The sequence below is a fragment of the Drosophila hydei genome, unplaced genomic scaffold, assembly GCF_003285905.1.
Source record: "Drosophila hydei strain 15085-1641.00,03,60 unplaced genomic scaffold, DhydRS2 tig00008116-arrow-pilon, whole genome shotgun sequence".
NCBI classification, from domain to species: domain Eukaryota; kingdom Metazoa; phylum Arthropoda; class Insecta; order Diptera; family Drosophilidae; genus Drosophila; species Drosophila hydei.
Window position 1 is genome coordinate 437,683 of NW_022045829.1, and position 26,537 is coordinate 464,219.

The 26,537-nt window shown below is 35.1% G+C and overlaps 1 protein-coding gene across 2 annotated transcripts in view; it reads left to right on the forward strand.

Moving 5' to 3' along the window:
* LOC111596371 (mitogen-activated protein kinase-binding protein 1) overlaps positions 1 to 26,537 on the forward strand; it is a 59,727-nt gene that overhangs the window by 16,548 nt on the left and 16,642 nt on the right. The window contains exons 2-3 of one of the 2 annotated variants that reach the window (XM_023310569.2): positions 9,830 to 9,971; positions 10,597 to 10,763. In XM_023310569.2, coding sequence (XP_023166337.2) covers positions 10,686 to 10,763 — 78 coding nt within the window. In that variant the 5' untranslated portion in view covers positions 9,830 to 9,971; positions 10,597 to 10,685. Of the gene's footprint in view, positions 1 to 9,829; positions 9,972 to 10,596; positions 10,764 to 11,775; positions 11,855 to 13,931; positions 14,397 to 26,537 lie in introns of those variants that run through there. The other variant, XM_023310567.2, reaches the window with a different exon arrangement.

Consider the following 26,537-nt stretch of genomic DNA (forward strand, 5'->3'; position numbering starts at 1 on the left):
GTAGGTGTCGGTAATTAGATCAGAATAGTGCGGATTTGTCATGTTAGGTAGAACGGCTAACTGCGTTGACAGCGGCGAGAGTGATCAGCTAAAAGATACCCTTAAGCAAGCTGCTAGTTGAGATATCTTGCGTATTACAGTAAAATTGATGTTTGAATATTAAAATTGATAAATATATATACATAGATATTTATTGATAAATAAATATTCAAATATTAAGTCAAGCCACAAGAAACATTAAATAAAAAATAAGAATAAAATTTTGAATAAATACTTTTATCATAGTAACTGTATAAAAATATATAAAACTAATATATAAAATTTATAATTGAACAAGTACAGGGTATTTGAATCGTTACAAGTTGATTGCAGTTCACTTTAGCCAGCTGAGTAGCCCATATGGCCAACAGTTTCCGCTTCGGTACGACGGCTCTGTAGCAAAAGTTTAAGCTCAGAAGGTGCTGGTCGAGGAGGAGCAGGGGAAGAGGAGTAGGAAGTCATGTGGGTTCTGGCCGCTTCAGTACGCCACAAGTATTTTGTTTTGCATTCATGTATACCCTGTAGCCGCAGTTGGAAGTGGGTATGATTCGTTTTGTGAAATTTAAAATAAATATATAAAAATTGATGTCTATATTTGCCATAAGCTGAGTCTGTCTAATGAGTGCTAACTAGTTGTCTAACAGTTTATTTATTCACTTGAAGGTTATTTAATATGGCCTTTGAGCGTATCAGCAGCTCCCAGTTGCCGGTGCCAGTTGCCAGTTCCTCACTTAAGTTGAGCTGTAATGCGATGTGGGCTAGCCCAATCAGTAGCTGCCATTGACGTGCGACAGACAGTCTATAAACCAGAAACGTTTCAGAACTGTGAGATATGTTAGCATGTTGCCAGCAACTGAATATGAATTACATTTGTTACTACAACAGCCAGGCAGGCAGGCAGGCAGGCTGGCAGACGGGCAGGCATTGTTCACACTCCGCTGGGCATTGTCAGTTGATTTTAATTGTAATTAAGAGTGAACAGCTTAAGACTATTTAGCTTACTCTACAGATACATCATTATGTGGACTCTGTGCTCTTTTGTCAGCAAAAATTGGAGGGAAAACAGAAGTTGAAGGATAAAATACAATGTTTTAAGTAATAACAAAGTCTTTGTTGCATTACAATGAAACCAACCCAAAAAGGTTTATTTGTGTTTTACTTTTTGTTGTATTATTTTGATTTGCTTTACTTGCGTAAACAACATTTATTCCATGGACAATATCAATGCAATTTTTAAATTTTGGTATTCATTGTTTATTTGTGTAACTGAAATCAAAATTAAAAAATATATATTTAAACAACCAAGGAATCTCAGGACAATTAATTCTCATTTAAAACTAAATTCACTAGATCAATTGATATAATATTTCGTGTAGTTAAAACATAACTAACCTTTCTACCATTGAATAATTATACTAAACCCCAATTTGAGTCTTATCAACTTTATAATGCTCCAGACTTATCAGTTTTTGGAAAATTGAATATGCACATAAATATAAATAGAGCAGCTGATATTATCCGGGACTTCCCGAACCATTTTAGAGTGTGATCCATTCAAGTTTGTTAAATAATAGTAATACCTGAAGGCATACAAATTTGTTTTTTTGGTTTTCAAGATGCATTAGTTAATGAAATATAAAATTGTATATACTATAGTTCTTTTATAGGTTATATATATATATAAATTTAATTTATGGCTTAAATAGTTTTGTTTTCTTTGATCAACTGCCTCCACTATATAATCATTTATTCAGTCATCTCCAAAAGCAACATATTAGCTGGACACACTGCTGATAATGGCCGGGGCAGTGGTCAATCGTCGGTGGTCAATCGTCAGCCTATATTATTAGAGGTAATAAAATGCTTTTCGGACTTCATTGGGCTATGACACACATCGTATTTTCTTTACAGTGGCGCTTTCAGCTGTATTTATTTATTTTTTTTGTTTTCTTTGCTGTTTGACAAATGTTTTCTCTGGCTGATATCGCTGACGCCTTGATAACCGAGGCCCAATAATAAATGGCAAATGAGTTAATACCATATAAAAATGAAAATAAAAAGTACAATTTGCAAACTCTGATAAGAGCAACTGGGGCGATGAAATGACGTCATGCGAGGCCAAAGACTTTTATCGTCTCTATTGAAAATGCTGTGGCAACCGAGTAAATGAGTTGAGGTTGAGTGTTGCAGCTAAGAGTTATGTAAAATAATAGGTGAATAGAATGGGTATACAATGTATCTGTTTTGCTCAGCAAATGTTGCTTATAATATGACGATCGATCGAGCTTACTTTCATGTTGTCTTATCGATTCGATTCACTCTCTTTAATTCTTCTGCACTTTTTCTGACGCCTCTCTCAACTTCTCTTTGTTTGACAGTTGCTATACTTTATATTCCGAGAATATGTAATACCATATCCTAAGCTCGACATTTGCTAGTCCAGATATTTACTTCAATGATTAAATATGTTTGGAATGTAAACAGAGTATTGTGCAGTCACTGGGGCTCGACTCTAAAGTTCTTAGTCCAATTTTCCTTTTTCTTTTGTTTAACATTTTCTATTATGAAACTTGCGCAGTTTCTTTATTTTATTATATTTTTCTTGTTTTTTTTTTTTCCTCGTTATTCGCAGTTTCTCTTAAGCTTTTGTTTTTTTTTTTATCTTGCGTCTACGTGCGCAAAATTGTGCGTCAAATTTTTACTCTAGAGACATGTGAGTTGAGTTGTCTGAAGCCGTCCGTGGCTTTTGTCTGCGGTCTAGTCTTAGCGGCGGCCATTGAACTCTGCAAAATGGCAATGCTAATGAAACGAATAAAAACCACAAAAATAATAGCTGTTAATGCTATTTATCATTTATCTCTCTTGATAGGCCCAACTCCATCCCGCTCTCTTAGGCAATATGGATGAGCCTCGTAAGAAATTCCATTGCAATTATGCAGTCGCTTTTTGCAAAAGACTTCCTTAAACATTTCCATCGTCATCTGTGTGTGGGTACGTCGCTTTCTGTACTCTCATTGTCTGCGGATGCATTTAACTTCTCCACCGTCATGCTACTGTTTTTGGCTTATGTTTTTTTATCTACATTTCCATACTAAATTTTATTTTAACTTTTGTTTTCTTTTGTTGCCAGAGTAAGCTGTAGCACGTTTTTACTTCACACCTTGTGCTAATACTGAGAGAAATCATCTGGTCATAGACAACTCTTTCGGATCTTCTATATAATATCAAACATTATTTATACTGTCTCTCCATCTCTTAAACAGATGCAGATAAAAACATCATCAAAGTCTTTTAATGATCGAAGCACGGCGAAAATGAAGTTTGGTGTTAAAAAACAAATTGAAATGTTGACAATGTGTGAAATGCTTAAAAAGTGGGCGACAGCAATCGTAAAATTAAGTCTTGATGGCATTGCGTAATAAATAAGTGGCTTGCTTAAAGGTCTTTAGTGGTTCAAGGCTTAAAACAGATTAATATACAATTAAGAAAAATCAATTATATATAAATTAAAGATATATAGTTACAAAAATATAAAGCTAAAAATTTTTGTTTTGCAAAAGTTTAATTTAAATTAACTACTGAAGTTATTAAGTTTACTCGATATGAACCCTACTCTCTGTTAAGCTAGTCACTTATTTACTTGTTCTATTAACCTGGCGATCATCTGCGAGTGAAAAACAAAAAACCGATTCCATACGAATTACTATTTACCGATTAAATAGCATTCGTGATCAGTAACTATGGAAGTAATTCAATTAGTGAATCAATTAAGCAAGTTATAAGATATAAGAATGAAATACCATAACCGATATCCTAATAATATTAAAAATATATATAAAAGAAAAAATCTTCCATCCTTTCCTCTTGTAACTATTTTCTAATTTTATTGTTCTTATTTCTCTCTCATCTCCTGTTATCTTCTTTTGTTTACTTGCCTTTTGAGTACACTTCTTATTTATTATTTTTTTCTGCTCTCTTTTACTGTTCTATTCCCTTTTTACCTATTTTCTTCTCATCTCACCTAACCTCTCCCAGTCTTCATTTCTGTTCTTCTCACTTTCTCGCTGTTTGTTATTTCAATTTTCTTCATCAGCTTTTCTATTTTCTTCATAATCCCTTCTCGTACCTATTCTTCTCTTTTCGTCATACTGTGGCTCTTCTGTTTTTGTCATCTGCTGTTCTGGCCTTCTCTTCTACTCTCTTCTCTTATTGTCAGTTCTAATCATCTCTGGTTTTCCGTCTTTGCTATTGAATTCTTTTTTGTCTTTTCTTTTCTCATATAATATATTTTCTCCTCTTTTATAGTCTTTCTTTCTTTCTCCTCTTTATTATCTCCTCTCTTTTCTATTCTCTACTCTTCTACTCATCTAATATATGTTCATCGTTTCTCTCTTATCTTCTTCCCACTGCTCTGTTCGATAACTTCCCATTCAAGCAATCGTTGTATTGTCTTACAAAATGATAACTAGTCTGTTGTTGCATAATTAACTTACGTCTGTTTCTCTAAGTGTATTGCAAGTATTTGCATATGGCAAACATATTATGCATTCCATTGCTAAGTTTCTTTCTTGTGGCTTGGTGCCTTTATCTCGACTCACGTTACTCTGTCTCGCTGTCTGGCTGCAACACACACACACACATAGAGATGCAGTTGCAGATACAGATACATATATGCATGTGTGTGGATGTGTTGTTGCAGTTGGATGCTGCCCGGAGCCTATTGGCAATCATTGAAAAGAAATGCAATCACCTTACCCAACAAACATCACGGCCTCGCAGCACTCACATTTGGTTGCAATTCATTTCACATTGAATTTGCAAAATGTGTTGTTGCCACAAGTGTGCAATGTGCCCCGCCTGGTCGATGGTATTGCTGCAACTTAACTGTATCATTTTATTAACACTTCAGGCGCCAAATTCGTGCAACGTGAAACTGGAATGAATTTCGTTGCCTTCACTCCTCCTCCCTCGCCACTTGGCCCATTGCAAATATCTTTTTTGGATTTCATCTTGCCACGTCGAGGCCTTTGAATTTATCTGCCCTCTTGGCTGCTGTTGCCGCTGCTGCTGCTGCTGCTGCTGCTGCTGCTGCTGTTGCTGTTTATAGGCGGCGGCGTTCAATTATTATGCTTGCTCTAACACTGAGCTACAAATTGAAAAATTTCAATTTCGAATTTTATTCAGATAGAAGCCAATCGATATACGAGTCACTTTCGTAGCCGTTAGCAAATATCACTTAAGTAATAAATTATTACATATCTATTATATTACATAAATAATATTAGCTGCAATCGATGGCTGAAGCAAGATTAAGAATTGCCTAATAAATCTTAGCTATGCTCAGCTGGAGCAAAGTATGTTTTAATCCTTTCTTTGAATTTATCTGTCATTATTATATTTGTGATAAATATATACGAGGTATGTTTGAAGAGTTGAATGTATATTTAGTTTTTGATTTTCGATTTATTGTGGCGTTATCTTGGCACTTATTCTGTATCACTTGAAAACTTTTAAATATAAATAAATATTATAAATATAAATAAATTATATATGAATCAGCTAGCAACTGTTTTTAGCTGGCTTTGATGACAAACTCTGTTGTAAGGTTAGGTCATTAAACCTCAACAAAATATTTATAGAGGTAATGCAAATATATTTATTTATATATAATATATTTATATACATATAATACATATAGTTAAAAATAATTTTCAATATGCGGAAATACATTTAGACTTTTTTCTTATGCCTGAAAACAGACTCATTGCAAATACATAATTCAGTTAAGCAATTCATTAAATAGACCTGAAATAGTAAATATTTGTACTTGGTTTCCTTTTTGGCCAAGCAAACTTTTCGCTTCATTACACTTCGCGAATTTGTTCTGTTCGAGTTCATTGGTTTTTACATTTTTTATTTTTAATAAAGTCAAAAATGAAAAATTGTTGACACAAAAATTCATTGAACTCGATACGCATTCAGTTAAAGTTCCCCAAAGAGTCAAAGGCCTTTTGTACCCGACAAAAGTTTTTAATTATCGTTGACTCAAAACTGAGTCTGCTCTCTCTTTCTCTCGCTCTTTGTCTTCACATTTGTTAAATCATCCATGATGTTAATAGCTCCCATTTAAATTGACTTTTCTGGCACACAAAATTGCAATATTTGCCAATAATTGCCATCATTTATAGTTCTCGGGAAGTCAAAGGTGCGTTGAGATTGAATTTACGCTTGGAATCATTTTATTTTGGATTTATTTTACCTTTTCAAGTAACATTTGATGTTTGTTAATTAAATATTAATATCTAAAAGCGAAAGAAAATTTGCTGAATAACAGCACAAATTGTTGGAATAAACATTTAGTTTCAGTTTGTGTTTTAAAGTGTCTAGCAGTCTTTATCGCCATCATCGACAGCTCACTGTATTTCTGAGCCATCTTTAAGACTTTCTATTGATAAAATAGTAATACTAATAATCCAATAATTACATCAAACTATTTATCAAATAAATTCCAAACTGAGTTAAGAACCAACTTTTACTTGTTCACTAAGTGTAGAGCGTATATTACTTCTGTGTTAATCATTAGATAACACTATTAAGTTTTTAATTTTTAAATAAAATAACCAAACTTATATGTTGCATAGTTTAAGAACAAAAGACAGTTTGTTTTGTAGTTGCTTCATTGTTAACCGCCAGTTCAGATAGTCCTATGTATTTCTTCCGCCTTGTTAAACATTGAAAGTAACAAATAAAAAATAAAGCTGTTTATGTATTCTAAAGCAACTGATCTGAAGACTGCCTTTTAGTTGCAGCTATCTGAAATTTAAGTTATTTAATCATCAAATTTGCCTTCCTTGTTTCAAATTGGTATAAATGTGTGAAGGTATATGAAAGGAAACTTAGAATACATAGTTTATGAAGTAAATTCTCCATAAGCAAATATTTTAGATTATGAAAAAGTTAATTTATAAATATGATATTCCATATACAGAGTGTTCTTTTAGAGGCTCACAACTTAAAGTTGCTTTTTTAACATATTATTTAACAACTGATTAATTTTCTTTGGTTTGATTGGACATTTCGTTATGGATAGACTTTTTAGATATAGATTCGATTTTTTATAATTTGTTATTCTTCAAACTTATCACGCACTTCGTTCATATATTTCTTTGTTGACTAACGCTTAGAAAACACCAGATACAGTTAGTCATAGTTATAATCACAATCCCTGTATCTCAACGTAACTAAACTGATTTCCACATTAAAACATTTATTGTGCTTGCCAGTGTTTAGTTATTTAGCTAGAACAGCGAGTGTCGAGTGTCGAGCCTCGAGCTTCGAGTCTCGCAGGCTGTTCAGCAAAATCGAACATATTGTTATGAAGCACATAAAAAAAGCTGTAGCATATGGCACAATTATTTCAGACTCCACGCAAAGAACGCGTTTTTTGTGAGCATGTGAACTGATATGGGAAATTCTAGTAAAAAGAAAAATTTGTTCACACACAAATTGCGGCAGTCGATGGCCAACGCATAGGCAATTGATTAAGAAAAACAATTATGAATTTCATTAATGAGCATTAGCATTGGCAGTTGCTGCGAGAGCTCCGCCCACTTTTGCTGTGATGCTGCAGCCAGCCACACACGCAGCCTGTGCTAACTTTAATTATGTTTTTTTTTCTCTTTTTTCGGCCTGGCCCATCTCCGTTTTTGAGGCTGTTGTAGCTTGCGGTTATTATTGTCAGCACGCTTTGAGAACAAGTTTTGCCATTGTGTGAGTCAATTGACCCAAATTGCACAGCTCAAGCTTTGTTGCTGTCCGCTGTCCGTTGTCTGGTCTCGAACTGGCATTCTCTGCAGTCTTTTGTCGTAGACGTGTCGTTTTTGCTGTTCTTTTTTTTTAGTAGGTCGTCTTAAACACAAGTCGCTTGAACTTTACCAAAAAAAAAGAAGTTAAGGAAAAGAGGCGACTTACGGTTATATATTAGGTATAGAGATCTCAGCGCACATACATTAAAATGTGCTCATATCTAATTATATATATAATTGTTTTTTTGTTTTTTATTTAATTTATTATTTGTCAGCTATTTTGATTTATGGCTTCAGTGAAATTTGATAAAGTTCTTTGCACTCTTGCTGTAGATAAGCACTGAGGCACGCTCTACACTCTCTAGTTAGTCCAGTATTTAGTATTACTAAGTTATCTAGTTTGTTATCTACTCGTATTCAAGTCTTGCAAACACTTTCCCAGCTGAATTCAATTTTGCAACTTTGGCTCGGAATCTTTTGAGTTATGCAAAGAAAAACTTGCCGCAGCAGAAAAACTTTAGCCACAAATTTTCAGTTTTCTCGTTCGTTACCGATGTTTTGTCTAAGTTTCCGGTGTAGCGCCTCACCTAAGATACCCTGTAGTTTTTACTAACTTTGAGCTAACTTTTCAATATTTCATTCGATTGCAAATTTATAAAATTTTATTTTATTTTGATTGCATTAAGTATAAAATATTTAAGTTTATTTTTAATAAATTTTGTTTGAACTCTTACTTATTTTAATAGTTGATGTATATATATATTTGTTTTTTGTTTTTTATATTTATTATTTATGTATTTTTTTATTTATTTTTTAATTTATAAACTTTATCTTATTATGCTTATATCACATTAAATTAAAAAAATATATATTTTATATATTTATTGTTTACTTCATTCTAGTTGATTTAAGTGCAGAGTATCTTCTAGTCAATCAACCTGCTGAGCCTTGTTCACTTTATTTAGTCTTCGTTCAGTTGCTTTGCTACCTGTATTCATTCAGTCACTCAGTCATTGTTTTTGCTGTCGCCCATAACAATAGGTGTTGCCTTTTGCTGTGGCTGCTGCAACTGCCTGACACCCTGTAGCAGTGAGTGACAAATGTGTTCATTGGTTTATGCACTTAACTGGCAAACACGCAGACTTAAAACTTACAAATAAACCTAGACACAGGGTATCTGCAGGTCGTGCACTCGCACTAGTTCACGCTTATCGTCTTTCTATACAGCTATAGCCCTGTTTGCGATCTACTTAAGTAAACAACGAGCAGCGAGCCACGAGCAACGATTGCAATTGCAGTTGACAAATTCATCAGCTTATCAAAGTTCAGTTTTACGTCGATTTCTGTATTTTTTATCGCTTGAAACGTGATTCCAATTGGCAAACTATTGTGGGATTATATAGATGTATGCATATATATATATGCTATGGATCCTTAACATTACGTCACGTTCGTAAGAGACGTCAACAGACTTCTGCCAAATTTGTATCAGCTGCATAATGTGAATTTTGTATTGTTGCTTGTTTTTGGCCTTAAATTGAATCAACTTCCTGCATGCAAATCCATTCAATTTTGCCTTTATGTCATTTAGAGAATACAGAAGGGTCTTGAATGGAATACAAAATATTTAAATTCTATATCTAAATCTTAGTTGGATAAACTAAATCTCTCTATTGTAAACCAGCTTGAAATCATGCACATTTGATGCTGCTCCTTTTAGGATCCAAAGTTCAGAGATAGCAGCTTGGACTAGGACTATGAATTACTAGGAATGATAAAGATATCACTGTATAGAGTTACCATCCTTCTAATTTGGACAGCTTTTACTGTTATCATCATACCATATTAATTTCCATTATATCCCCTCAAAAATCTAGGTCTTTCCCCATCTATTGTTATTAGTTTTGGAGTCATTCGACCAATCCTTTAAAATTAAACTAAGCTACCTATAAATACTAAACTATTTGATGTTTTTTTTTTTGCAGTTTTTAAACTATTCCTGCAACAATTGCTTCCAAATCAACTAAAAATTGCCAAAAAAAATAAATTAGAAAAAGAAAGAAAGCCGAATTGTAGATTCAACTGCCAAATATAGCGAAACTTCCGAAATGTGGACTACGAAAACAAGTGAGTAAGATAATTAAAAATATATCTAGTTTAAGAGAAAATAGGACAAAAATTATGCTGCACACAGCGAAATTTCCTTGTAACAGTTTAAGAGCCATTGGAGGTAATTTAACTGAAAATACGAAAAAGTTTGCGATTGTGGATCGCATGCTAGCAAAGTCTTGAACCTTAAGTGAAGAAAATCAAACTGTGTAGTTAAGACAACAACCATACACGTTCAGTGCGAGTAGTGAGCGCATATAAGAGTTTTTGTTGCGATGAATGATGTGTGTCTTGGGTAGATTATAATAATAAGCATTTGGGTGTGCTAGCTGAATCATGAGTAGTATAAGTAGTATAAGTAAATTGATACAAATTATAAACTAACATTTTATTTATACTAAACAAAATACAATTTCCACGCTTAGCCTATGCTTATCAAATGCGACAGTATCTGTCTTATATACAATGGATGAATGTGTATAAGAATTTCAGTTGGGTAGCGTGTCCCAGCTAAGCTAGTGTGTGGCTAATTTGCAAATAGTATAAGTTGAAACAAGTTGAAAGTAAATTTCTGTTCAATTTAAGGTTTTAAACTATTTGCTGTATATAATTAAAGATAATATTCATATTTTCTTATTCGTAGCACTAATTGCCTCGTAAATAAGTTGGAACACCATATTATACACACATAGATATATATATCAGAGAGAGAAAGAGAGATCATAGAACGCCATGGATGCTCCAGATGCTGGCCGCATTATACGTGCACCTGCGCGACGCAAACGCAACGATGAACAGCTAATGGACAGGGTAAGTCACTAGACTAAGTCTAAGAGCTAAAAATATAGTAAATCTCTGTATTTTGTCACTGGATTTCGAAGAGTTTTTGACTTGATTTGATTTCTGTTCAGCTCGTGACGTTTCATTGAACTCAGTCACGATCTATTTATGGCCGATCCAGTTTCCATGGCGGCTCGTTGAACGAGTTCCCGAATGCATAATTGAAATGGGAAAATGAAAGTTATATCGAGTCGTAAAGCCGCCCGCTAATTTGATTCGATTAATTCATTAAAATCATTTTTGATATTTGAAGAATTTGTTGAAATTTGATTGCTCGACCCAGTTTCACAACCTTATACGTACGCCAGGCAGGCATTCACCACCCACGCGACCACCCACAATTGAAAAAGTTCATTAACATGCAAAATCTTAACTCCACCACACACCCCACACACAATGTAACCCACAATTAGCGCGCATCAAATTTCACGCAATTAAAACAGCAAAAAAGTAAGTAATAACAAAAGAAGCACACAATAACAACAATTAGTTGCTTTTATGTCAAGTTCAATGCACGAAGTCAGTCAGACAGACAGACAAACAGAGCCACCCACCCACGCTCGATAACAAATGTGCGAAATATTATTAAATAATACTCCAAGTCGCAAGCAATGAGCGACAGAGACTTTCTCTCCGCCAGCAAAAAGCTTCGCCGTGTGACCTTTTCACCAAAATCCCCAACTTCACCATAGCCGAACACAACAGCTGAGCGCCGCTCCAGCAGCAGCAGCAGCAGCAGCAAAACTTTAACTGTGTATTTGAAGTTTGAGAGTCGTCGTCACGATCTTGGCTCTCTCGCAGACGAACTAAATGTAGTTGTTGTCGTTGTTGTTTTGTTTTCAACGCCTGTTAGTTAATGCCTTTTACTCGCGCCTCTTTGCGCTCTTCGCTTAGCGCTCCGAGCACTGTCGCTGCGCCATTGGCTTGGCGCTGCCCGACACTCGCTGCGCTGTTTCAGTTACAATTTGTATTCCACTTGGTGCGCGGCTGACTCGCCGCACTGCTCGTAAATCGCCGCGAGCCCAACTCCCCACACACCCACCGCATACTACGGCCGCCTGGTGCGTTGTTGTTTCGTAGCTTGTTGCAACTTTGCATTTTGCAACAAAAGTGCAGTAAAATTATGAAAAAAAGAAATAACGGCGCTGCAGAATTCCCAATGGTGCTGCAAATTGTTCGCCTTAATTATTTATCTAGCCAACAAATATAGAAAAAAACTTGTGCGGCCTTCGGACATATTCGGCGCGTGTAATTCGGTCGACGTCGCTGTTGCCGTCGTCGTTGCCGTCGCAGTCGCCGCTGGCGTTAACAGCGAATTGTATTATACGAAAAGTCTCTCGCCCCGTTTAGATGATGACTGAAATTACGTGCGAGCAAGCCCAACCTCCCCCTCTCTAAACCCGCAACCCCTAATATTTTAAGTCAATTATTTTGCAACAGATTTTGTTGTTGCTCTTGTCTTTCAATTAATAAAATGATTAGATCATTGTGGGGGACAAAGTTTCAACTGAAATGCAAAAGCTGAGAAAATTGTTGAAATAAGCAAAATCCGAAATTCAAATTCCTGTGACAAATGAAGTGCACATTAAGAGAGACAGAGAGACCCAGAGCAAGATATTACGCATTTGTTTATATTATTTAAAAAATATACTTTGTAATAGTGTCTATAACTGTTATATTGTTATTCAATGGTGTATATACATATATACGTATATCTATCGAGATCTATATCTATAAAATCATGAAGATATTATTGCTAAATTACCTAATTTTGTATGGATCGTTTTGTTGGTAGCTATATGATGTAATGCCCCCATATTGATAAGATTTTTGCACTTTTATAGAATATATAGAATAATAAAATAATCGTGATTGCAGCAAATTTATATATATATATATAGATTCACATATACACATGTATAAATATATATAGGTATAAATTCTAATCTACTTCTAATAGAGTACACCTGGATTTACGCTGGAATCTTTTCAAGTTGAGAATTAACGAAACTGATCTTAATATAATCTAAAATCAGTTAATATAGTCAAATATAACCTATAATTAGTTGTTTAATAATCAGCTTAGAACTAGAGAGGCTTTATAGGAAATACAAGAAGTCTATTTATAAACATAGTTCGTGAGAAAATTATGAGACACTGCAGGAAATATGATTATATATGTACATCTATGACAACTGTTCATATTTTTACTGTTCTATCGGTGGCGTATGCTTAATTTATCAATAATTATAAAAGAACTGTTTATCATAGAATGATATGCTCAACGCCCCTATAAATAGGACTTCCACGATAATGAAAAAATGGGCAAAAAGCCATAAGCGAAGTTGAAGTGAAATTGAAAGAGAGAAGAACAGACATCGACGCGAAAAGATAGGAAAAGATAGAAAAGATCGCCAAGGGCGAAGACGCCCCCGAAATGTCAATGCAAAATTAATTCAGAATCTCAATTCGCCTGCAAGCGAACAGCAAAACGAGGCGAAAAATAGAAAAACAGTAAGAACAACAAAAAACGTCGCGCAATTGCTGCGACGCTGCGACTGCTCGCTGATAACGGCATTTGGCAGGCACTAAAAGAGCGAAGCGAAAAAGTGTTTAGAATAGCAACAACAACAGCAAAATCAACAGCAGCAGAAACTAGCACATTAAAAGGTGATAAAAGATAGCGAAAAGAAAGAAATTATAAGAGTATGAATATTGAACATCAGGCGAGTGAAAGAAAGAGAGCGCGTCTTTAGTGTGACAAATGCGAGTTCGCGAGCGTGTCAACTAGCCGATGCCCTTTAGTAAGCGCTGGGCTGCCTTGGAAGCATGTCGACTGAGGAGTAAAAACTGAAACTACAAGAATGAATTAATCAAATATGTTTGTGATATATATATTCATGTATGTTAATGGTTGATATACAGGGTATATCCTAGTCACATACTCTTAACTGCACAATGTTTAGGTTTTATTTGTGGTAATTGGAACGTAACCCATTTGGCGGTTTGCCGCGCCAAAACATGAAAGACAGCAGCTGTTTAGGGTCTAAATCCCCCCCACCCCCATCCCATTTCGCGCTGTCACGCCGCTAGGCATCCATATATATATATGTATATATAATATATATTATTTAATAGAGGTGCCGCATAAAATGTTTTTACGGGCCACACAAACAATTGACATTTTACATTCAATGAAAGGCAAAGAGAGCAAACAAAACGGTAAATGAATGAAATGAACAAACAAACAATGTAAAGCATCAAGTGCAAAATACAACAACTACAATAATAACAAGACCAGTGGAAAAAGAGTGAAAGAATTGTTTATTGTGCTGATCAACAAATCTGTTACAACAATAGAAGCGACAACAACAATTGTTCCACATGCGGCATTTAATCATGACCCCAACATCGCTGTCGATGTCGACGCCAACGCTGTCGTCGCTGCACCATCAGCGCATGTCGCAGTCGCAGTCACAGCTGCAGTTGCAGTTGACGTCGCAGTCACCATCACCGCTAACGCCGCATTCAGCGTCGCCGTCATTTTTTGGCATACCCGGCTCCTCGCCGCAATTCCCCGCCAACTATGAGCGCAGCGAAAAAGTGAGTTGTTTTTGTTTTTGTTTTGTTCACATTCCCCAATTGAAAATGTTAGTATATGTGCGAGTGTATAGTGGGATTTTTGGCAACGATAAAGAAAATCTTAAATAATACATATATATATATTTATATTTTTTAAATATGGAATTATTTCCTTAATTCAATGTTAAATATATGTCTATAATGCACAACATTTGAATGTTTGGTTTTAAGATTTATTCAACAAAAAAGTTGGCTTAGTTCACTGACCTTAGCGCAATTCTCCGTCCATTTGGCCAAACTTTATTTGGGCTCTAAAAATTTCACGCGTGTTGAATTTGAATTTTGAATAAAATGTAATGAGAATTGTTTAAGGCTTTCCTTTAGCAGTGTTAGGAGAAGTGTCGAATGATAGGAATAAGAGAACTGCGCAGGGTCAGGGTATCTCTTAGTCGACCTTGAGCTTTCTTTTGGCTTTACATTAGAAGCTCTCATCCAAACTATTTATCTGCGACCTTTAAGCGTGCCCTCTGACATTGAATTGCCAGACTAATTGTATAGGCCAAGTTAACAACAATTTGGCGTAATTCCTGTAGTTTATCTAAAACTTTTGCAATTAGAACAATTTTCGCAAGCTTTAGAAATTTGGTTGTGCAATAATTAATGAGGAACCGCAATTGGCTTATTGAGCAGGTGCTTTGTTTCACCTGCATCACTTGGCCTTTCAAAGTTCAAGGTGAGTCAAATGGCAATTTGACATGCAATACTTGATTAGTTAGCATATTCGAGCGAGCAAATATACACATATGTGTGTGTGTGTGTGTGTGTGCATGGCATTTTTCCTTTCATTTTCATTATGAGCAACTTTGTTGGAAAAGTGCATTTTCCAGTCGCTTTGCGCTTTTTGGAGCAGAAAACATTAAGAAGAAGAAAAGCTAACGATTGGGGTTTTTCCTGCGCATTTCTAACAATATGCAGATAGTTTTCCACCTCTACCCGCGCCTGCAGCTCACACATCAGCAGCTGTTAATGTTTTCTACACGAATGATGGACATAATTGCCATGCTCAGCTGTCACGCCCACCGCCCGCAACAACTTGCAACAGCAGCAGCAGCAACAGCAACAATAATTGTTTTGGCCCATATGAGGCGCCTCATCTAAATGCAGCTTGGACAAACGCTACGAATGCATCGAAAGTAAATTGCAATGCAGCCGCCGTTGCCAAAGAGAGCTGCCACATGTTGCAACGACGCCGACGCCGAAGATTTCCTTTTCTGTTTGTGTTTCGTTCTACTTTTCGTGTTGTCGCAGCAGCAGCAGCAGCAACTGCTGGGAAAGTGCTATTCCTCCCATTGGTCCATCCGTCCATTCGTCTCTCTAGTTTCTAGTTTCTAGTTTCTAGATTGTCGTTTATGATGTTTGCCATTAGTCGCGCGACTTTCTAACGCTGCTCTAACAACTCTCGTAGCAAATATGTAAACGCTTGCAGCAAGCTCTGCACTTTTACCTACTCAAAGATAGTCACACTATATATATATATATATATATATATATATATATATATCTGTATATCATATTGTATTTGCTTTCTAGTTGTAAAGTCATTTATAAGAAATGGAATTAAAAAGTAATTTTTTGAGAGTTGCAAATTTCCAATTGCTTGAAATCAATATGTAGCCTTAGCTATCAGATTCTATTTCTAATGCTTCAGTTTACGATTGATGAAGCTTTCAACATATGCTCAGATATCATTTACGCTTATATTACACTTTATGTTTACCTTCTGCCTTTTCCCTGCTGTCTAGTAAGCCATTAGAAAACTTCTTACTTCCTGTCATTTGCAGTTGTCTAAGTCTTGGACTATTGTGAGACTCTATTCAATGAATTTGGCAATTCAAGTGTTTTGATATACTTATGTTTCTAGACTTCAAATTAGTTATATTCTATCTATCAGCAGACGGCGCTAACGACCCTATGTCTTGCTACGTCTTGCTACGCCTGCTAGGCTAAAACCGATTGAGAATTGCACGCTTGTAGCTTTTGTACAGACAGATATTCTGTTTTCCTTCAAAGACAACATGTCATATCTTAGCTAAGAATTATCTTGCCAGAAGGGGGAATATGGCAAATCCCCTTTGCAATTCTTGTTTTTTTTATTTCCTAAACACATTATGTTCTCCTCGACGCTTGTTTTGATTAAAGCCTTTGATCATATAATTATTTAAGAAAAATGCTCATTTAATGCACACTTAGCCGAAGCCTAATCACGGAGCAGTTTGTGTCGTGTTTAAGCGCTTAATAACACAGAGGGTAGCCGCGACTCTTGGCGCAGCAATCATTTGCCATAAATGTGAGAAATCGAGTGTTTGCTCTGAGCTCGGTTAATCTATGGATCGATCGGACTAGCTCAGTGGGTCTAGCAGCTAGCACATTGCAAACTGGTTCCAGCTACTCTCTACTCCAGCAGCAGCAGCAGCAACAACAACAAGAATGTTGTTTCACTTTTCACAGCGAGTAGGCCAAAAGTTTTTCTTACTTTGTCTTAGAAAGGAAATGTTGCAGTCGACCCCCGCTCACCCACCTCACAGACTAACTTGTCACACTTTCTAACATCATCGCCATGGCCCACACTCACTTTAGATTGTTTATATTTAAATATCACATATATAATATATATATTTGTATAATTTATGAAAATTCATAAGATATATTAAGCATTGTTTGCAGATGTGGAAAACTTAACATTCTTATTATAAAAATGATATAAAATTGTTGAAATATATAAGTTAATTTATTGTTTAGGTTACCTCTGAGCTTGAAAAAGGTTTCTATACATTTCCAAACATTTCAAAATATTTCTTGAAATCTCATTGAAAACTTAAGAAGATCTCAAAGGAAATTTAATAAACTCAAATTCTACATATTAAATTTCACATCTTCAGATCATTTTCTTCTCCAATCTAGAAATATTCGGAAATCTCACTGAAGGCTTATCTATAAGCAGTTAATTAAGATTATCAAGGAAATAAAATAATTTATGTAATATTCTCAGTTCTCTTATACCAAGTTTTTATTTTAAAATATTGCAATTGTATACAAGTTCATTTACTCTTTTATATAAAATATATTTATCAAATAGTTGCTTTAGTTTGATGGCCTTTTCTTATTAAAGTTTTTGGCGTGGCACACCAGACTCTGCTGCAGACAGACTTGAACACAGAGTCTCGACTCTGCTGTTGGCTGGCTGTGTGTTGAGTCGAACGGCTTTTGGGCATGCAACGAGGGCAACTTTGTTTTTGGCAGCATGGCATATTGAGCATTGAGCATTGAGCATTGGGCGCTGGCGCTTTTCATTCACATTTAATTTATGCAAAGCTGCCGTTAGCTTGAAAAGGGAACCCTACTGCATAAGACTATATATATATATATATAAATTATATATACGTACGACAAACGTGAGATAAAACAACGTGTCTAGGCAAGTCGCGGCAAGTCGTGGCAAAAGTAGCAATGCCTCAGTCTAGCCAAAGCCATTTGGTTAATGTCTTGCAACTGCACTGGCACTGGCACTGGCTTTTATAATGCATGCTGTCTCACTCGCCCGCTCCCTCCCTCTGCTGTCCGACACCCACGCTAAACAGCGACCCGCAGCAGCTTTTCAGTTCAAAATGCATTCGCTGATCGCATTCGTCCATTCGCGCTAGTCGAGAAAGTTGTCTCTCACACAGCTTGAACTGTTTTATAAATACTTTTGCTGCTACTTTCAACTTGCCTGTATACCCTGTATATGCTAAAAATGGGTATATGGCACGAGCTATAATCTATTATTTGTTATTTTTATTTATTTATTTTTTATTTTTTATTATCTATTATTTGTTAGTTAGCTTTGCCTTACGTATATCTAGCAGTCGAGCATACCCCACGCTTAGGCTGCTTCCCGTTGAAAAAATTTGAATTTTGGCCAATACTCTCTTTGCTGTTTTATTATTTAAGCGTGTGTTTGTAGTTTTATTGGCTTGATCTCGTTGCTAATTTTTGTGCATCGATGTGGAAAACGCTGTCCGCTTTGCCGCCAGCCAACAGCATAGTTAGTTTTCCCTTTTTTCCATTTCCATTTTCCAACTACCACCTCTATTTTGGCGCTTCGCGCGCACTCACCCATGCTGAAGGCTTTAGCTACTCATTTTCTGGATTGTAGTTTTCAAGTGAGACAACACGAAGAAGAAGAAGTGGTGTTGTGCCATTAGCTAGATTTGTGTTTCGGTTTAGTTAAACAAGGCGGCAGACACCTTGAAGTGCAGCTTCAAGAGTTAACTATTCATAGTTAGAGCTGACTATCGTGAAGCTAGTTTAAATATCAAATTAATCAGCTCAAGTATTATGAGAGCGCCTAGAGGTGAATGGCATCAAGGCTTGCTTAAGTGTGGAATGAAAACTTAATAAAATTATTATATTCTATTCATATTTTACAAATATTTGACAAACTAAATTAATTCTTAAGCAGTTAATAAAAAAATGTATATACAATTTAGATGATCATTAAATATTGTTCTCGATATTTTGCTTACTTTGTTCAACATAACACTTAGCCCAAGTACAGACAAATTATCATAATAACTTGAGAGACATCATCAACAAATGTTACCCTATCAAGCTTATTTTGTATTGAAAAATAACTCATCCTTTATCGACGAATCAATCTATATATTTACCATAATTTTTAACGTATTCCATTTATATCAAGAACCGTAATAGCTTCCTCAAATCAGCTTGGCGAGAGTAGTAAATCTTCCTTTATGCGACTATAGAATGCTTCTGTAAAACAACTTTCTTCAATTTGTTGCCCTGTGTAATATATTTCATTATAACTCTCTGTGATATATCTACCTCAACAGGTACAGGTAACATGCCATTAATTCTAATGATATAGCGCGTAAAAGTCTAAGTGATTTTGTATAGCTATTTCTTAAGAAGCTCTGAGCTATGTTCTATGAATACTAATTCTTGACAAATTCTGCGAAGGCACACGTTTTGTAAGCGCCCAAAAAGCTAATTAGAGTAATGCTGTTTAAAGCAGTTGAGTGAGTTAACATATATATATATTTATATATATATGTATGTGGGCATTTGCCGATCATCCAAATGCGTGAGACATCAAAAATGAACGAACGGTAAAAGTCAGTCTGTGGGTGACCCCCGCAAAGCTCGCCGCAAAACCTTAACGCAACCCAGACCCCATTAAATGTAAACTGTTGCACCACGACTTGTTGTTGTTGCTGTTGCTGTTGCTGTTGCTGTTGCTTTGCTGTTGTTGTTGTTGTTGGTTTTCCATGGCGTTGTTTCCCATGTACTGCTAGGCACGACACAACCTACCTGGTCATAAAACAATGCAAAACAGTTAGACCAACAAATGACAGTGCGACAACAGGCAGACTGAGTGACAGAGCGACGGAGCGACTGAGGGACAGACACAGCTCACATACATGCATCAAATTATAAACAGCTGTGTGGACGTACGGCAAAAATCAGGCATAACTCGAAGTGTCAATGAACTGCTGTGCCAAAAAACAAAAACAAATCAAGTTGAGTGCATTTGTCGGCACTGACAGGCCAAGAGATAGTCTCTAAATGGAATGAACTACTCTGATGACAATATCATAAAGCTATGTCGGCGGCAACTGTACGTGTTACAGTTATATCATAAAGTCATAGAAGATGGTTGGATTTTGAGCATATCTTCTTTATTGCAACGCCATTACTATGTGGTTGATACGGTCAGATCAGGAGATACCCTGCACTTAAAGACTTCTTTCATTGACTTCTATCAATATATATTGTAGAGCTGATGAAGAGAAAGCTAAATTTAAGAGCTACAGCTACCTTGAGCCCAATGAAATCTTGTGGAAATCGGACTATTATGTCTTGTTTCTTAGCTATGGAATAAAATTGGGCACATTTTATATTTATATTATGTATATAGATAAGTCTAGTTATATTTGTATCATGCATAATAAATTCTTATTATATTATATATATTATATCTTTGACTTCTTAGACTGTCGAAATAAGAATGAAATAATCATATGCACATAGCTGAGACAAAGCTTGATTCAATTTAGCAATTAATCTGCCTAAGATTTATCGCGCATTGAACATAATTTTAAAGTTAAGTAAACTTGACTTCATAGATGCAACTCATGCTTGTTTGATTTGCATACACAATTTTATCTACAGATGTATATGACATAATATGTTTATACATTTCAATGTACGTTAGGCTGCGCAATACTAAACCAATATATTTAAGAATATATTTATTATGATTACTTAAAAAAACACATTTCACATGCCCCAAGTACTTGGCTGTTTATTTATGTGCCTAGTTTGCTTACTAATTACCAAAAAGTAGATAAAATGAGTGATAAATGCATGTTTGTGGAAATCGTAAAGAATTGTCACTTGTTCGCGATGGTCATTTTTCGTAAATTTGCAATCGCAACTGAGCTTAATGTAACTCTTGGCCATGTATTCGCTGTATATTTCGTATATTTATTCATATTTGTGCAGCATCAACAGAGAAGACCTTCGCTTTTGACACCTTTACGAAGCTCGGTATGTGTTAATACCCTGTACTCTTAGAAACTGGGCATAACGAGTGTCGAATAGAATGTGCTTAACATATATGTAGATATTCTCTAATTGGCATACAAAATTTAAATATTCTGTCTTTAACTCGGGAGGCTCTTCGTGTTCACATATATATAAATCCTTATAAGAGTCGTGGTCAGAGTCTCTTCACAAGTTGATCTCGCTTGTCTCTCAATATACGCTTCAATATGACTTCAGACTTAATATGCATATTCTAGACACCAACCGTTTATTTACAGAGTATCTCATGGTCATTCAGTTCTATTATATTTCGTCATGGTATTCCGAAATAATTTTTTGTGTGCTCGCAAAGTAAAACATTTGGTTTTGAAACCAACCCATATGATTAGCACTTGATTGATGTATGGGCACTCCTAAATGTTTCATGTCGTCTCTTCCTCTATCTGTGTGTGTGTGTGTGTATGTATACACACATATATATAGCTGTATCTCTGTGTGTGTAATAGTACTTAGCTACCGTTCAAAAACGTAGCCGACGTTCGAGCATCAAAAGCAACAGCAAAAAGTTAATTGATTTTGAAAGCAATAATCAATTTTGACAGAGTATATATATTGACAGGCTTCATTAATAAATTACTGTTATATAACGAATGTTACATCTGCTCAATATTGAAATTCAAGCACTTAAACTGAGTGCTTAGCTTCGTATCAGAGCTTGGCTCAGGTAAGCTTGAAGTGTTTGCCAAGTCATTAATAGGGCATAGCCCACAATTTAATACTAATTGTTGTACCACACTCTGGGATACATATCTACGTATCATGTATGTATAACGGTTTTTGTAATAAAAAACAACATTATTTAATATACTTGTTTTATGTTTGCTTGTTGATCTATATATACCCTATACTTGTTAGAATTTAATAAGAAGGAAGGGTGTATTAGTATTGTTTTGCATAAGTAAATAAGAGGACATTTAAAGGTAGTTTAAGTAAAGCTCATCTTCTCTATTGCCAATATAAAAAAGTAAGGGTGCTCTAGAGCAGGGAGTGCCTGACTAGTATATACCCTGAATCATGCCATGAGCTGCTATTCTAATCATTTCACGCTTCTATAAAGACTTTTATAGGAAATTTGATATGATAACTTTCATAAATTAATTTGGGTCTAGATTGAGACTGTTAATCTTAACAATGACATACAATTTTGAAGTCTCTAACGAACTGACAAACAGACATGGCTATATCGACGCAGCTGTTCATTCTGCATTTTGATTTTGATATATAAATTCATATTTACAGAACTTATAGAAGTTCTCGTTCGTAAAGACAGTTACAGAGCATCTCCTGGTCAAGCATATTCAGCTAGCTTCATTCTCATTTCTCGTGTTGTATTTATGTTTTCGTGTTCATTCAGTGATTGATTTATAAATTAGTTGCACGACAAAAATCGCAAACTTAGAAAAGACTTCAGGTTTTGTTTTTGTTTTTATCAAGCTTGGAATTTTGAAAATGCATTTCTAATGAGGTGAGACGAGATGATTGTATTCATATCCGGCGGCTCTTAGAGTAGCTCGTGATCTCAGCAAATGATGTCAGCTTTACTTTTTTGTTATTTCGCTCAACAGCAAATCTCGATTCCTGTTTACTCTTCGATTCGATCAGATCTTGCAATTGCGCAACGCTGAATTCAAAATTAATGCCAAATCTAAAACTCTGATTTGAATATTTTGAAATGCTCTTTTCTTCGTATGTTGTCACCTTCTTTATTTGACTTTGTTCTTGAACTAATTGAGCCAGAACTGAAACTTTGTGAAGTAAATCAACTAGTGGATTATATTATTATATTATTATATTGTTAATTTAATAGCTAAGTCACAAGGAATCGCTTCCACATTATAAATTGATCATTAATGGCCCAATAGATCTAACAAGTTTTTGAAATCGAATACTAAATAGATTATTGAAATACTTTTATAGGCCTTCGCTATGCCATATGCAGATGAAGTGGGCTTTGAAGTAATTTTCTTATAATGATATGCTGATAGTTTCATAACGATAATTAATGATTTATTATAAATATATTAAAACTATAATATATGCAGTGAAGAGTAGAGAAGAGAGAAAGAGAGAAGAGCGAGCGTAAAGAGAATTCTGAATTCATTAAAAATGTGAACAGAAGAGCCAAACATTTGAATGTGAATATATATATGTCGGCTATATATTCGTGTTACTAGCTTCTATTAGTGCTCTGTCACGCACTGCAACAGTCTATGATTTGCATAGTGGGCAGCTCAAACACCTGTTATGTTTTTTTGGCACAAAATTCATTTTGTTATGCGTGTTGCAGCTCGATTTTGGCTCAATTTATTCGTGTTTTCCACTGACTTTCAACGTGGGCGTCCCTCGCTTGAACTGTGCGTGTGTATGTGTGTGTGTGTGTTTACAACGTCTGGACATTAGTCGAACTCCTCTGCAGCATTTAGTGGCACATAAAAATGTTTATAAAATACATTGATAAGTCTTTCTCTCTATAATTAAGTCTTTTCAAGCAACCCAACATGTGGTCGAAAATCGAAGTTAATTGGAAGTGGAGCTCCTATAATTATAATCCCCTGCAATCTTATTGAATATTTGTAAAATTGCTTGTTCAATCAGCGAAATAATGATTTAATTTCAAATAACTACTAAATGGCAGTTGTTTTAGAGGAAGCTAAGCTTAATCACATATATTTGACAAGCACTGCTTATATGGAAGCGGAAACATTAGAAATAATGGCTTAAGAGCTGAGATCTTTTAAGAAAATTATTGTATTTGTAGAGTGTTAAGAATCGAGTAGTTGCTTTTATAATAAACCATAAATTATATAAAAGTTACATATTTTATAGTACTAGAGTTGAGTCTCTATATAAGTTATAAAAAATATTGACTTGCGACTAGACTTAGTATTCTCTTTGTTTTAATGCTGCTCTGAGAGTAAGCATCAAAGCCTCTGCCTTTCATTAGAGGCAAGATTCCCAGATATGAATCCTTTGATATGTTTATGGATAAAATATTGAAGTACATTTTCATTCAATCATCTTCTGTTTAATCAAATCATGTATCTTACTTATACATCACAGATTCATAAATATAAATCCTCTGATATGACTATTTTTAAATCTGGCAAATTAAAGTCAATGACAAATCAACTTTTCTGTCTTCTTAAATCTCAGCAAAATTCTTTAATATTTACAGGGTATGCAATTAGGTGTCTTACGCTTATAGCACCGCAGATTCATAGCTATACAACTTTCTGAACTATCTATATATAGTCTATCATTATAGTCTATCATCTTTAGCATCTTCCACACTCATTCTCAAGGCTAGCTCCCACACGTAAATTTTTTAATAATTACAGGGTATATAATCAGGTCTCTCTCGCATCCAGTTTAGCAAACATGGTCTTAGCAATAAATCATTATTTATTAGAAATACCTACATAGCAGTCATATTGACAAGCCATAAACCTTTGACAATAATTCAATTATATTTTATGCTAATAATAATAATAATGACAAACGCGTCATTAGACATTTCAACATTGTTGAGAAACAAAACCAATGCAGCTTAATTGCCCAAGCTACAGATAGAGAAAAAACAATCTGCAAGTCGTAATTCGCTGGCCACGTAAATGGCTTTACTACATGCGGAACAGGCCCACAACTTTTCTCGGTGTAAATCAAAGGAAAGGCTGAGGCAAAACAAAACCAGCCCAACAACGACAACAACAATAGCCACAACAACGACAACAACGACAACGACAACGAGGCTGCATTCATTTGAATATGCGCCGCATGCAGTTCAAGCTATCTGTCTATCTATCTATCTATCTGCCTAGCATCTGTCAGAGCCGCTGCCCGTTTGTAACTTTCCCCCATAAACAACAAAAAGACACACACTTATACACACACACACACTCCTAAGCACAACAAAAAATTGTTTGCACTATTGAGTCGCGTCGTTCGTCTATCTGTCTGTGCCCGGGTCTCAGCCGCGGGCTGAATCTGCTCTTGCTAACGTAGTCAAGTGCGTGGCTGTCTCCATAGTTGTTGTAACTCTCTCTCCCTCTCCCTCTCTCTCATTCTGTCTACCTCTCACTCTGTCTACTAGGAGACGGGTATGTTAACAATGCATTTTGTTTGTCCATTCAACGTTGCATTGTGTGTGTATTTTTTTGCTCTTTATGCAAATTGATTTTCTTTAAAAAATAAAGAAAAAAGATCTATGGAAAGCAATATATTTATAAGCTTAGGCAACAAAAATATATTTCTTAATTTATAAATTATATAATTATTTTTCTTTTTTTATATATATTTTTTTTTTGTTAAAACATTTCCTGAAATCTATGATTAGTGTGCAGCAAATTGGGTTAAGGCAATGCTATTATGAAACTATAAAGTTAATTAATCAAAGCAAATCACAGCTCTGAAATGAACAATTTTTTACATAATAATAATATGATCACAATCATTTTTATACATCCAGTTTGTATAATACCTATCAATAGCGCTTCGATTGCATCTTCGTTCACTTAAAAGTTTTTAGAACAATTTCATTTGGATAAATTTGAAATCAATCTCAATTTATCCTTCTTTTATAGAATATTTGATATTGTTCTGCAGAATTTCTATTTTAATAATGAAGATAGAATACATTACTAGAATACTCCACAAAATGTAATTTAGTAATAAATTTATTACCTAATTCATGTAATCTAGTAACTCCACTAAGAAACTAAAGTTGACCGAATGTAATTTATCTGCAGAATCCAAAACTATGCATATTATTTATTATTAATATTTATTATTAATAGGCACGGCTTCCCTAAAAGCCTTAAACACTTTCATTTTCAACAAGATCTTTGTCTCTTTCACTTTCTCTGATTAGCTTTGCTTCTCTCTAACTCTAACTCACGCTGTCTTGCGGAAAGTGACTAGAATTCCTAGTGACTAGAATTAATCATTCGTACTTTTAGTTCTATAATAATTAATATACCAATATGTGAAATTGAGTTTAAGCTTGACAAATTTGTTAGGCCAGATTAGGTAAGTTATGTGAGGTGTCTTGATAGGCTGCACAGACAATTTTTAATTTCAGTTTTAATTGCCAATTTGATTTGCCAATCAACTCTTCCATGTCCCTAGTTTATATGCTTTTAGCATGAATTCAATCAAGTTGGATATGCAATGTCACATAATGAAATTCTGTTCGAGCTGCTTTAGCAGACGTTATTTAAGATACGACCTCGCTGAGCTCCCGGCCACGTGAGGACTGCAGAGTCACACTGGTATTATTCTGCCTATTTTTTGCCTTTTTTTTTGCGAAATCTAACCTACACTTGGATTGTTTTTTACTACGCAGTTGCCACCGTTGACTATCTGTTTGTGTATGTATATATATGCTCGTATATATCTGGCTATCTATCGGATGCTATTTATTGTTCGTTATGGTGTCGGGTCTGTTCCACTTGTTTGGCTTGCTGCCGATGGCGATGCTGCTCTGGTTGACTTCCTCAG